The 12,643-nt window shown below is 54.3% G+C and overlaps 4 protein-coding genes across 4 annotated transcripts; 2 read left to right on the top strand and 2 right to left on the bottom strand.

Moving 5' to 3' along the window:
• Positions 1 to 2,062: 2,062 nt before the first annotated feature.
• CTHT_0036660 (uncharacterized protein) lies at positions 2,063 to 4,941 on the top strand (the record flags this gene model as incomplete). Its single annotated transcript, XM_006694031.1, has 4 exons — positions 2,063 to 2,200; positions 2,272 to 2,565; positions 2,631 to 2,740; positions 2,802 to 4,941. 4 exons carry the CDS (start codon positions 2,063 to 2,065, stop codon positions 4,939 to 4,941), a joined length of 2,682 nt encoding a protein of 893 aa, XP_006694094.1.
• Positions 4,942 to 5,597: 656 nt separating this feature from the next.
• Positions 5,598 to 5,870, bottom strand: CTHT_0036650 (uncharacterized protein; the record flags this gene model as incomplete). The annotated part of the gene is made up of 2 exons (XM_006694030.1): positions 5,598 to 5,661; positions 5,722 to 5,870. 2 exons carry the CDS (start codon positions 5,868 to 5,870, stop codon positions 5,598 to 5,600), a joined length of 213 nt encoding a protein of 70 aa, XP_006694093.1.
• Positions 5,871 to 7,429: 1,559 nt separating this feature from the next.
• On the bottom strand, positions 7,430 to 9,101 carry CTHT_0036640 (uncharacterized protein; the record flags this gene model as incomplete). The annotated part of the gene is made up of 2 exons (XM_006694029.1): positions 7,430 to 8,992; positions 9,069 to 9,101. 2 exons carry the CDS (start codon positions 9,099 to 9,101, stop codon positions 7,430 to 7,432), a joined length of 1,596 nt encoding a protein of 531 aa, XP_006694092.1.
• A 1,149-nt stretch (positions 9,102 to 10,250) lies between these two features.
• On the top strand, positions 10,251 to 12,395 carry CTHT_0036630 (uncharacterized protein; the record flags this gene model as incomplete). Its single annotated transcript, XM_006694028.1, has 1 exon — positions 10,251 to 12,395. One exon carries the CDS (start codon positions 10,251 to 10,253, stop codon positions 12,393 to 12,395), a length of 2,145 nt encoding a protein of 714 aa, XP_006694091.1.
• Positions 12,396 to 12,643: the final 248 nt, after the last annotated feature.

The raw sequence follows: 12,643 nt of genomic DNA, 5'->3' as shown, positions 1-12,643 counted from the left end.
AGGACGGCACCGGTCAACTTGACAGCAACCTAGAAGCAGGAGATCCAGGGACGGATTTTGCGAGTGTCCGGAGTGTTGATGGGACACCAAGCACCTGTCGGATACTTCGGGGTTGAAGCTGAAGTGATGAAGCCGGGACCAGTAAGGCTAGGAACTGTGTCTCCCGAACTTGAGGAAGCCAGAAGAAAAACGGACAACACTGCGGGGAAGGCCACGAGTTGGCGGAGGGTGAGAACTTTAAAAGACTTTAGACACCCACAAACCCCAGCTCAATACTGGGGTTGAGGTTGGAGTTGAGGGTTTACCAGCCAACCCCTGCTAGGGCATACTGGGCAGGATGGTGGAACAGAGGATGATGGACAGTTATACCCGGAACGCTCGGGAATGCCGACAATGGCAATGAGTGTAATTTTATCACATTCGATAACCTACGTTTGAACATAACTCAGAGCAATGGGGTTCATGATAGACATGTACGCGGGTGGTGTGGCCACATGGTAAGCAGATCTTTGGACATGAAGACTCGGGGGTTGGTCACCCGCCCAGCCAACAACAGAATCTTGACGCCTGGGAGGAACTCATTTTTTTTTAAAAAAAATATAAGATTTCCGTTATGCAACTGTTGACAGTGAAAACGCCGAAACCAGGACATCCTCATTTCTTAGCTTGCCTCAGGGCCTTCTAGAAGCCGGGTCTCCCTGCTATGTTCGCCGGGGTTGGGTCACGCAAGGATGTCGATTATGAGCAGTTCAAGCGCTAAGCGGGCGTTGAGAAGTGAGCGGAGGGCAGCAGTCAACCTGAGACAGTGGGACGAGGGTCCAGTGTGATGCCCGTGATGGAGAGACCTCGGGACTGAGCGCTCGAATCTCGACAATATGGAAGCCAGATGAGATGGACGCTTTAGCCGGCGGAGACGAGACTGTGGGGAAAATCTGGAGAACGGCCAATCATCGGACGGTAAAAGAAGCTTTGACCACAGAACGGGTGATGTGGTTAAACTCCCCGGCCGCGCATGCAATCTCGGGTGCCCGCGCTAAAAAAGCTTGATCCAACAGCAGTTGCAACCATCTGACGCCCCAGTAACAGGACAACGTTCCAGATAGAGTGTTGATCAACCTCAGGTAGCCGCATCACCCAGAATGGGCAGCAGTAGCTTTCGTTGAAAGAAAAGTGAAATCACTCAGAAAGAGGACCGATGGGAGCCTGAACGACTCCCGGGCAAAACCGGCCCTTCCCTTCAACACACCTTCCCAGTCGAGAACAGTTTGTTCGGGAGGGTCCACAGACGTGAGAAAGGGTGGACACGGAACAGTAAAAAAAGGTCAAGAAGATGTCGCTGGTTGGCTGAGCACTTGACCAAAGGAACGGGTAGGGCGGCAAGCATAGCCATCACCTAGGTCACTCTGCAGTCGCCGAACCCCCGAGCAACTCGGTGCGGGCCACCATACGAACTCCACCAAAAGACAGGCGCTGGGATCTTTCGATGCCGAATGGCCGAACCCAGCTTCAGCCTGATTTGCAAGCGGAGCTGGTGTGGAACAGGAGCCTGAGGCGTGGAACGGAGAGAAATGTTTGATCAGCTATAATATGTGGCTAAGGTGGCTAGTTGTATGTGGCTGTGTAACAAGGCTTGGATGCACGTCCCCACATGGTCCTTGGGTCCCCCCACAAACGCGAAAGTAAACAAACGCGGCAGTTTTGACCAATCAGAATTGCCTAATCTGTAGTCTTGCCTTTTCGACAAACTCCTCGTCGTTTTCCTTGTCGTCGTCTGCGCGACGTTTCGAACACATCACCAGTAATCTTGACGCGCCGAATGTTTTGCAGCATCCATCGCTGTTATCAATTGCCAGACCACAGATACCTACTGCTTTCCTAGTTTCGCAAGAGCGCAAATAACCTCAGATAAACCCGTATTCGACTTCGCTACGCGCCAAAACGGCTGTGACGACATCCATGAGCTGGACTCTGCCTTGAGTTCGATCTCCCTTGCCGACCACGTCCCCTCCTTTGAGACCTTTCCGCGCAGCACGAAACGATATTTTGATTGATTCAGCACACAATGGATGACCATTTCGATCAGTATTTTATTTACGAGAACCGCCTGGCCTCGTTCCAGATTGCGCATCACTTCCCCAGCGCCAATTCGCGCGTGACGAAGCCTTTGCAATGGCCGCATAAGAAGCTGTCACCAGTCGCGGTATGGCGATTCCTTTGTCGGCACATTAGGCTAAGGGTTAACGGTATGGCTGACGCGTTTTGTCCTCGCAGCTCGCGAAAGCCGGCTTTTTTTATGATCCGTATCCCGATCATCCAGATAATGTTGTTTGTTTTCTGTGCGAAAAGCCTCTTGATGGATGGCAGGAGGGGGACAACCCGTTAGAAGAACATCTGAAGCACTCGCCTACTTGCGGTTGGGCGATTATGGCGGCAATTGAGGCCGGCTATGGAAACTATGGAAAGGTCCATCCTCTCGACCCATTTATGATCGAAGCGCGGAAGGCGACCTTTGCGGGGCGATGGCCGTATGAGTCCAAGAAGGGCTTCAAGTGCAAGACAAAGAAGGTAAGCACGTGTGCCCGCGGTATGTTGAGCTCTGCTTTCAGGGTTTTCTGACTCCACATTTGTAGCTTGTTGAGGCGGGATGGAAGTATACCCCGTCACTCGAGGCAGATGACATGACAACCTGCGCCTACTGCGATCTTGCGCTTGAGCGGTGGGCATCTGAGGACGATCCATAGTATGTTGCGCGCACCATACTGCTTAAACTCACCCAAGTTCATAGCTGACACCAGGCACAGTGCTGAGCACTACAAACGCGAACCCAACTGCCCCTTTTTTACTCTCCTCAACCAGTATCCCCCTCCTAAGAAGGGACGCGCCAAAGGAGCTAGGGTCTCCAGAGCATCTAGACTTTCAGTGCAGTCTGTCGCGACCGTCGCCACGCACGCTTCTGATTTCCCCTCCACTGCCGATCTCACTATCGACCAAGACGACAGTGTTATGACTACAGCATCCACCATGACCCAAGGCGGGAAGAAGACGGCCAGAGGTCGCAAAACTACCGCCACAACCGCCAGAGCGCGCAAGACGAAAGCCAAGAAGGAGGAGCCAGTCGAGATTTACGAGGATTCAGAACAAGTTGTCGAGACAACGGCCAAGGGTCGCAAGCGGCCAAGCGACTCTATGGAGGACTCAGCCCTCACCAACGCCGAGGCACCAGCCCAGAAGAAGAGAGTGACTCGTGGTAGGACGAGCGTTGCGGTAGATGTGTCCAGAATGAGTCTCGCTGCCCCTGATTCCGAAATGTCCGACATTCTCCCAGTGAGACAGCCAGCGGGTCGGAAGAAACGTTCCTCGACAGCAGCCAAGGGAGCACGGAAGGTGTCGCAACAATCGGACAAATCTCAGCTAACAACCGAGCTTTCCGACGACGAACTCGAGCGTCAATTGGAAGCCGACCTAGATCGATATCGCAGCGATGTCGAGGAAGAAGTTCCTGTGGAGAAGGCACCCGCTTCGACACGAGGGCGGCCCAAGAAAGCTGCAACATCCCGGAAGACTAGTCAAAAAACCAAGGTGCAAGCTGATGCATCCAATCTGCCGGAACACGGTGCTGTGGTCCCAGCAGTCGAGATGGGGAGCGCAGTTCAGAGCCAGCATGCGGAAATCGAGCCCGAGCAATCTGCCGCAGATGGTTTAGCGGTACCAAAGAAGGGCCGCAAGGCTGGAACACGCAAAGTATCCAAAGCGACGAAGAAGGCGAAGGAAGCAGCACCTCCACCGCCAGAGCCCGCATATCAGCATGCTGATCCCACTCCTGAACTGGCTCCAGAGGCCTTACCTGATGATCTTGAGCAGCTGTCAGTCGGAGGGGATCTTGCCGATGCCGATGTTAGCACCGGCACGGTCATCACAAAAGCGGCTCCTCCTCCTCCACTTCCTCCCAAGCGGGGCCGCGGTCGACCATCCAAGAGATCCACATCCTCCCAGCCTGCCGTCGAACTTCCCTCAGCGCCTCAGTCGGCCCACGTCTCGCCGCAGCCCGAGCCCGAGCCTGTTATCGCTCGTTCCGTGCAAAAGCGCACATCCGCCAGGTTATCCAGCAAGCGATCGTCAGCTACAGCCGCCGCCCCCATCGGCTCCAACGTCCTCGCAACAGTCGCTCCGGCGGCGCCAACGCCAAGAAGATCGTCACGGACAGTATCAGCACGAGCCTCAGCTGCTGCCATTCCCTCAGCCGCGCCCAGTCATCACCGTCTATCCATCCCTGCCCCGGCAACGCCCGACTCACAATCGACCCCGTCCCGGCGCGGTGCCAACCACACCGAAGCGGTGGCTCCCGTCTCTCACCCCCCATCAGCTCACTCCTCCCCGCAGGCCTCAGACGCAGAAAACTACCCTCCAGAACCCCATTCGGCCGTCTCTGTTCGTACAATAGCAAGTAATAACCATAACCATACCGAAAACGCCAACGCCTCTACCATCGCCGGTAAACGCTCCATCCTCGCCCCCGTCACAACCTCTGCTGTCGGAACACCCCAGTCCCAACGTAGCTCCCCCGTCTCCTCCTCCAAGCGCAGCCTCGTTGCGAGCGGTGGTCTGCGTAGCACAATCCCCTGGAAGGGGATCGACGTCGAGGCGGTTCTCTTTCCATCACCACAGCGTCATGCTTATGATGGAGAGGAAGGCCAAGGGTATGAGGACAAGGAGAACTTTGATGGCGAGGGTATCGCGTCACGGCTGCCTGCCATGTTGCTCAGCAAGGGCGCTGAGCTGACCAGCCCGGAGAAGAGGATGACTGTGGAGGAATGGATTTATCACAATGCTAGCCTGGCTGAGCAAAAGCTCAAGCAGGAATGTGAGGCTATGGTGTCAGTCTTTGAAAAGGAGGGAAGCCGCGCTATGCGCGTGTTAGAGAGTATTGTTGTTACTGAGTAGTCTCTGTTGGGTTCTGTTCTTCGCCTGTGTTTTCATAATTGTACATTATTGTTCCGTTAAGACTGGCATTGTTGATGGATTTGGCGTCCGGCGTTACCTTGTCGAATTCAACACTATCTAGTTTAGCGGAGTGCCAACCTTGCTCACCACACCATGCTTCCTCGAGATGACTCCAGTGTGGGCGTTCAGTTGCAGGTTCCCCTGAGACAACCAGGCAGAGAGTGGTTGTCCTCGGCTTAAAATCTTGTCCCCAATGAAAGCCGTTTCGTCCCGTCCACGACAATTAGCTTGACGTTTCAGCTATGAGCAAGAACAAATCTGTGATCACTCTCAACAGGGCAGTCGGCATTCACATTTTTTGAATGTCACATAAGAACACGGGCAAAGCTTGGGGAGTTTCAAGTAGTTTGATTGGACGGAGAGCTAGAGAGGTGATTACAGGTGCGGAAGAGCCACCACAAAGTTTTGTTTGACCATCCCCAGCTTCATCCCACGATGGAGCTCCTTTATGGAGACATGCAGTACCAAACCATCTCCCATCCTCAGAACCCAGACGAGAGAGAGACCTTGATGACAAAGATGGACATGGTGGACACGAACCCAGTCCCAGCTCCAGCTCCATCATCAGTAGTACTTGAGTGCTGCAAGTTCAAACATCATGCTGCCTTGAAGAGCCCAACCGTCCGAGCATGCTTATCGTCTTGGCGGGAAGCATCTTGACTTGCAAGTGAACGGTGAGGCGTGTTGATTTACTTGCTGCCCTCCGACGAGACCATGTACAAGGCATGAAGCATGCCGGGAACCCAGCCGAGGATGGTGAAACCCGTGTTGATAGCAAGGTCCTTTGTGGCGCCCTTCTTGAGGTAAACAGCAAGAGGAGGGATGATGAGGGAGCTGATGTAGAGGACGGTGTTCGCGACAAAGCCCATTTTGACGGTTGGTGTTGGTGTTGGTACTGGATGACTGTACTTCAAGGTGAGAGTGACTTAGGTTGACTGAAGTGGTTGCTTAGTGGTGTTTGATGTTTGCAAAGGACAGAAGAGCTGTTGATCTGAGGATGATGATACTGAAAAGCAATGTTTAAAAGCAAGCTGCGCAGCTGCTTGAGGGAACTCGAGTTTGGATGATGGTGGAAGAGAGAAGAGAGGAATTCTGGGAGCTGAGGGGGATTATATGCTCCTGGGGAGAGCGAGAGTGCCTTCCGCCTTTCTCGTTGCCTCAACGGATCTCCGGGGTTAAAGGGCCGTGGAAGGTGCAGTGATATGGAGATACTTTCTTCGCAGGCAAGCATGAGTGTGGACTGGGCAGGTAACACCCTCCCTCTTTCGCCTGCCCCTGGGGTTGAGGCCTGAGCAATCTCCGTGGACGAGATAGGGCCTCAACCTCCACAGTTATTGGTCTTAGTCTCAAAGCAATCGCATAACATCCATGGTGATCCACCACCGACAATCCTTCTTGCTGAAGAACTAGCGTCGCTGGTTCTGGCTGGGGGTTGTGCGGAGAGTGAGCCACCTTCCCGAACAGAGACCATTAACGGTCTGAGCTCTCCCAGTCACTTCAATCTTGTAGAGCTTCTCCCGGGCCGGCCACACATTTTCTCAGGTATCTTACCTATCGAGAAGCACCTTCTCTCCCAACGCCCCGGGCTGTAGACTGGAGGTCTGGACACACGTGAATGCACATTGAAGCGCCTGCCTATCACAACCACCAGGAGAGATAAGAGCGATTGGACCCTCCCTGATGCATCATGCTTCAACGTTGACAGTTGACAGTCACTTCACAACCCATATGCAGCAGGGACCGACCGCACCAGCTGAAAAAGGGATGAACGTTTGGCTTTCGGCAAAATGGACCTGCGCAAGAACCGTGACCTGAACTCCCATGCATCTCAACACGTGATGATATGAAGACGAACTGCAGGCAACCCCTTTCATCAAAAGACGCCTGCAGGCTTCGTGCTATCTCAGGGGCGATGGGGTAATCAAGGCTGGAGGTTAAAGTGGACAATGATCGACCCTGCTCAAAACTTTTGGCTACCCGGGATGGCAAGAAAGAGAAAGTTCCATGGCCAGGTTACGAGAAGAACATCCGGGGTGCAGAGGTACCAAGCTGAACCTATTCAAGCAGTGGTTTATCTGGGTGACGCGCCTCATTAGATGAAAGAGAAAGTCCTATGATTCACGGTCATAACACAAGCAAGTTAAAGCCCTATACCAAGCGTAGCGCCCACAAAAAGGTTTGATTTTGCAGACCCTCTTCTATATCTGTTTTATTCAGCCGTGCCAAACTGACGGCGAGGAGTGCCGTCAAAAGGGGCAGATTACAGAACGCCGAACCGCCATCTAAAGCCACACAATCCCTCGTAGAACCAGGCTTCCATGCTATTTCCTACATGTACAGCATAAAAAACTTATTTAGCCAGCCATCTCCTCTTGTGTGGAGGTGCTTACCGGAAAATGCAACAAGCAATCCTTAAAACACCCAACCATCATTGTTTCCCTTCCCCGCTACTGCTGCTGCTAGAGCTCTTGCCCTCCTCGGGGGCCTGTTTCGCAGCAGCCGACCCTTGACGGTACTTGTCCATCTTCTCGCGCAGGTACCTCCACGTTTTCTGGAAGCCGGCGGTAAGAGGGCCCTTGAGTGACTGTGTGGTAGCAGGCCAACTAATCGTACGCTTGATTACCGTGCGAATGTTATTGCGCAGCTCGGCAGGGTCATCCTGCGCGATCCGCCTGTCAAAGCCACCTCCCTCAAGCCTCCTAAAGCCTACGGAGACCTCTTTCTCGCCTTCTTCCATCAACTGGGCAAACTGATGTTGCGGGATGGCCAGCTTCTTCTGATACTGCGTGTACAGGCGCGAGCGGAATGCCTTAGGTAGCCGCCGCACCATGTTACCGCGCTTGACTGGGTCCATATCCTGGATAAGCTTGAGATTCTTCTCCGTGTCCCATACCCAGTCCTTCGCGCTGGCAGCAGGGTCGTTGAAATCAACGTTGGGTAATGTCTCAATGAGAGGAAGATACAGCCTCCTGAAGTTGGCCATGTTATTGCCGACAATGTTCTTTACCTTTCGTGGGTTTTCGGTAGGCAAAGCCATGCGGGGATCACCCAGGTAACTGATTCCAGCGATTGTCGCATAAAGCTCTTCCTCCGTAAAGCTGGGGGGAAGAAGCAACAGCGCTGTCCGCAAAGCGGAGAGAAGATTGATTTGGTTGGCAAAGCGGATTCTGGGATCGTCGCGCAGGATCTTGACGGGTTTGTGAAGCCGCCCAGCCAGGTAAAGCGTATCCCACTGAGTCAGGTCTCTCTCCAATGTGTCCAACTGCACCACACCGTACTTCACCAAGATTCCATTCACGACAACGTATGGGTTGAAGTAGACGCCAGCGCCCAACTTGTCCTGGACAAACGAGACTGCACCCGAGCCCAGACTTGCGAGGGCCGAGTAATGGTCACGGTGTTGTTTCATGTTGAGCGAATGCCAATGCTGAGTATGCGAGACACCAAATATGAAATCAATCATCTTTGGGGTTCCATCTTGTGCCCTCACCACAGCCGGGGGAGCTTTGGGATGAATAGCGCGAACTTCTTCTGGTGTCGGGACCCGGCCGGTCGGCTTCGATTGCGGGAACACCCCCGAACCGTAGGCAAACGCGTAACGAATCGGAGCACGGAACTGCCATGGGATCGCTTTCAGGACTTCTTTGAACTCGGCGTCGAAGGGTATATGCTGGTTCACGCCGAAGTTGGCATGAGGTAGGTCCTTAAAGGATTCGATTTTAAGACTGGGATTGTACTCCCAGTCTTCCACACCGCTTGCTTCGCTTGCAATTGCCTTCTCGGACGTTGTGTCCTGTCGTGCCCTGTTGACGGCGATGTCGGCGGCGGCGTCACGCAAAGCGCTCTTGCGGGCATTCTTTGGCTCGGCAGCAGTGCCGTTGCCGCTGTTGGCAGTTCCATACCTGCACACGATGCTGTATGCCGGGGAGGTTGGGACAAGGACAGCGAGCAATGGACTCACGGACCCGAAGCGCGGCGCGAGACGACGGCCCTGCGGACAAGTGAGAGTGAGTGTGAGCTATGACGTCCCAGCCAAGAAAAATTGATGGACCCTCACGAAGACATACTGTCAGTGACGGGGGAACGAGGCGGCAAGGCATCGCGGTCGCTCTTTCGCAGAATTGGCGGGGGAATCTGCTGCCTCTACTTGTTAATTGGACAGGAACTTTGACGCAGCTTCAGCTGCAGAACGTCACCCCGGGCCAAAGTCCATGTGTGAGCCGGTGGAGGATGGAAAGTTCAAAGACGCAGATGGAAAGCCCAGCGTCTGCCGTTGAATTGCTGCAGCATGCCGTGCAGTGGAGTTTTCGGCTTCCAGACCCCGCAGGGCAGTGTCGGCAGGGGCAGTTTCAGGGCTTTGTCAAACCCACGCCCTTGCCAATCCCAGTCTTGGCGTCTTGGCACCGAGGAACAAGCTTTTGGTACGGATGGCGAAACAGACAGCACTACCGCAGTACCGGTCTAAAACTGTTACGGTACGTACGGATTACACGGTACGGGCAGGGGGCTCCCCAACATCTTCCACTTGAATCACAATACCTTCTTTGTTCTTATCCATGAAAAGTTGGTTAGGTTTTGAAAAGTAGAGAATCGGAACTTACCACCTGCTAGTTAAGTTAGTAAATCGAAACTTGACGCTTCAGTGTTGAAGTAAGGTGTTCGAGGCGAGGTCGGAAAGTCCGATAACTTAATGAGGGAGAGGAAAACGGATAACAGCCCAGGTGTTTGTGGATTTGGTTCAAAACAAATTTCGGGGCGCAGGCGGCGTAATGGTGCAACGGCGTGACGGTAATCGTAATGGCAACGTCACTCCACAGGCAGCGCTGCCCAGAACAACCAATCACGGTTGCCGGGGTGCGTGAAGCTTGTTGCTCCCAAACAGTCAATCAAATCATCACTCGTCACGCCGCGGTGCCAACAACATCAAGTAAACCCAACCCCCTTTCCTCAGGCTTGCTTGCGGTCAACGATGCGATCATTCACCCCTCAGGGAGACCCTCCAGGGTCCGAACGACCACCAAGACGCTTGTCTGCAAGCAGCGCTGCTGGCGCGCAATTTCGGGCAAGCATCAGTGGGCCCATCCTCCGTCCCAGGAGCTCTTTGAGAGAATCGAGGGTAGGCTCGAAGCAATGGTACCATCGACGCGTCATTGATGGACGGTCTTGCTGATGTCGCATGTCTGTAGTTACCGAGCTTCAGAAACAGCACAAATACGTTCGACTTTGCCCCATCTAGCCCGACTAACACGATGCCGCGATCGCATTTACGACAATCGCTGCTTTCTGCGCCATCCCCTCCGCGCGGTCGGGAGAATATGGAGATGCCCAGTGTTAGCCGCGAAAGCAGCAAGGAAAACAGGGCGCCAGCAGATGCCGACGAGTACGAGGCCCAGCGCCGATGCATCGAGGAGCTCAAGGCCGAAGTCGCTACTCTGCGGTATCAGATAGACAGCTATGAACAGGAAAAGGAGTTGGCACGGCTGCAGATGGAGAATGAAGTTCGCGAAGCCAAGCGCCGGGCTGAGGAGGATTTCAAGGCCAAGCAGGCCGCTGAGGCTGAGAGATCGCGTGCCCTGCGTCAGGTGGAGACCTTGCAAAGAGAGCTGGACCAACTCAAGGAGGATATGGAGACGCGGCAGCAGGAACTGGAGGGGAAAGTGAGGAATGCGCTCGAAGAATCCAGGCAGCTGCGGGAACAGCTAGAGGAGCTGAGCGCAGAGAAGGGTGAGGCTGCTCGTATGGCTGAGCGTGAGGCCAATGATTTGAAGGCAAAGGTCGCTGCGTCAGAGCGGTTGGTTGAAGAGCTAAGACAAGAAGCTACAGCTCGGGAAGACCTGTTGCAAAAGGCGCAAGCCGCTTCTGCCGAGAAGGATGAGATCATTGGAAAGTTAGAGGCTGAGGTGCTTCGACTAAAGGCACAGACCGGTGATGCGGAAACCATAGCCATCATCCGGAGAGAGCTGTCGGACCAGGTGTCTCACATCCGAATTCTGGAGACCAAGAACAGGGAACAACTGGCCGAGCTTACACATTTGCGCCAGGTTCATAAGGCTGTCGAGGTCGTGGAAGAGGAGAAGCGCACCCTCGTGCGAAAGCTCGAGGCTGCGCAAGCGTTGGAAAAGGAGCTGGCCGAGGAGAGGAGACTACGGCAACGGTTAGAAGACGAAAGGAGGGCATGGACCGCCTATCTCCAGAGCGAAGGAAACAGCGCCGACGAGTTCGATTCCCCCGAAGCTGTCGCGCGAGCCCTTGTTGCGGAGCGCTTGCACTCAGCCTCTCTGGTCGAGAAGCTCGGCGCTTTGCAGCCAGAGATTGCGGACCGCGACAACATCATCAAGGCCTTGGAAGAGGAGAAGGGCAGGCTTCTGGATCAGATTGAGAAGCTTCGGGTCTCTGGCGGACCAGCAGCTGGTAACGATAGAGTTCGTGCCAGGCTGGAGCGTCAACGTGCCCTCGCAATGAAGGAGGTTGAATACCTCCGCGCACAGCTGAAGACATATGAGATGGAAGACTCTACGCTACATCCTGAGAGCATGGAGGATGTGAAAGCCAAGCGTATCCAGGAACTCGAGGACCTTGTCGATCAGTACAAAGCAGAGGTTAGCACCCTCCACGCTGATTTGTCCTCACTTGAATCGGCGTCGAAGAGCCCTGCCCAGCCTGTCTTGGGAACTAAGAGGTCAAGAGAGGGAGACGACGTGGAGAATGAGCAGCTAGGACAGCTTGCCCGCAAGAACCGTAAACTACAGTCCGAGCTCGCTGACCTGCAAACTGCTCACAAGCTTCTAGAGAAGGAGCACCAAGTATTGTCACAGCAACTGGCTGCTGCAAAGGAACAACTCAATACACGCATCTTGCAGCTCCGTTCCAACCCGACCTCCGACCACGAAGCCGTCAAGGCTGCCACGCTCGCGGCGCTCAAGCAGGAGAATGCTGAGCTCCTAGCCCACATCCAGCGCCAACCAACCCTCTTCGCGACAGTGCCTGCCTCACAGCTCGCGGCTGCGCAGCGCGAAATCGCCGAGGCCAAGGCCGAAACAGCATCAGCGCGCAAACAGGCTCGCCGACTCAAGGAAGTCTGGGCCGCCAAGTCAGCCGAGTTCAAAGAGGCTGTATTCAGCACGCTTGGCTGGACGGTCACCTTCATCCCGGGCGGGAAGATGCGCGTCGAGAGCGTGTACTATCCGTCGCAGACAGACGAGCACGAGAACAGCATCGTGTTCGACGGCGAGAAGGGCACAATGAAGGTTGGCGGCGGGCCGAAAAGCGCGTTCGCGAACCGGATCGCGGACAATATCCAGTTCTGGGTGAGAGAGAAAGGGTGTGTGCCGTGTTTCCTGGCGGCGTTGACACTGGAGTTTTATGAGGAGCATTCGAGGAATAATGGGAAGTAAACTGGCATGTGCATGATCGGGCGGGACTTAGGGGGAATTTGGGCATTGCAGTCGGGATTGGGATGATGTAGGCCTTGCTATTCATGTATAAAACTTTGGCCCTGTTCATACCTCCTAATGACAGGAGGAGGGCTTTTTTTTGTTTTTTTTTTTCCTTTCGACAGGCGTTGATAGGGATTTCATGAAACATTTGATGGGATTATTTCCTGGTACAGAGTACAGCATCTCGAAGTGCGGTTCGACGTGCT

The sequence above is a fragment of the Thermochaetoides thermophila genome (genome assembly GCF_000221225.1).
Source record: "Thermochaetoides thermophila DSM 1495 unplaced genomic scaffold scf7180000011816, whole genome shotgun sequence".
Lineage (NCBI taxonomy): Eukaryota > Fungi > Ascomycota > Sordariomycetes > Sordariales > Chaetomiaceae > Thermochaetoides > Thermochaetoides thermophila.
The sequence above is the reverse complement of the archived record's forward strand: the minus strand, read 5'-3'. Positions and strand labels throughout refer to the sequence as shown.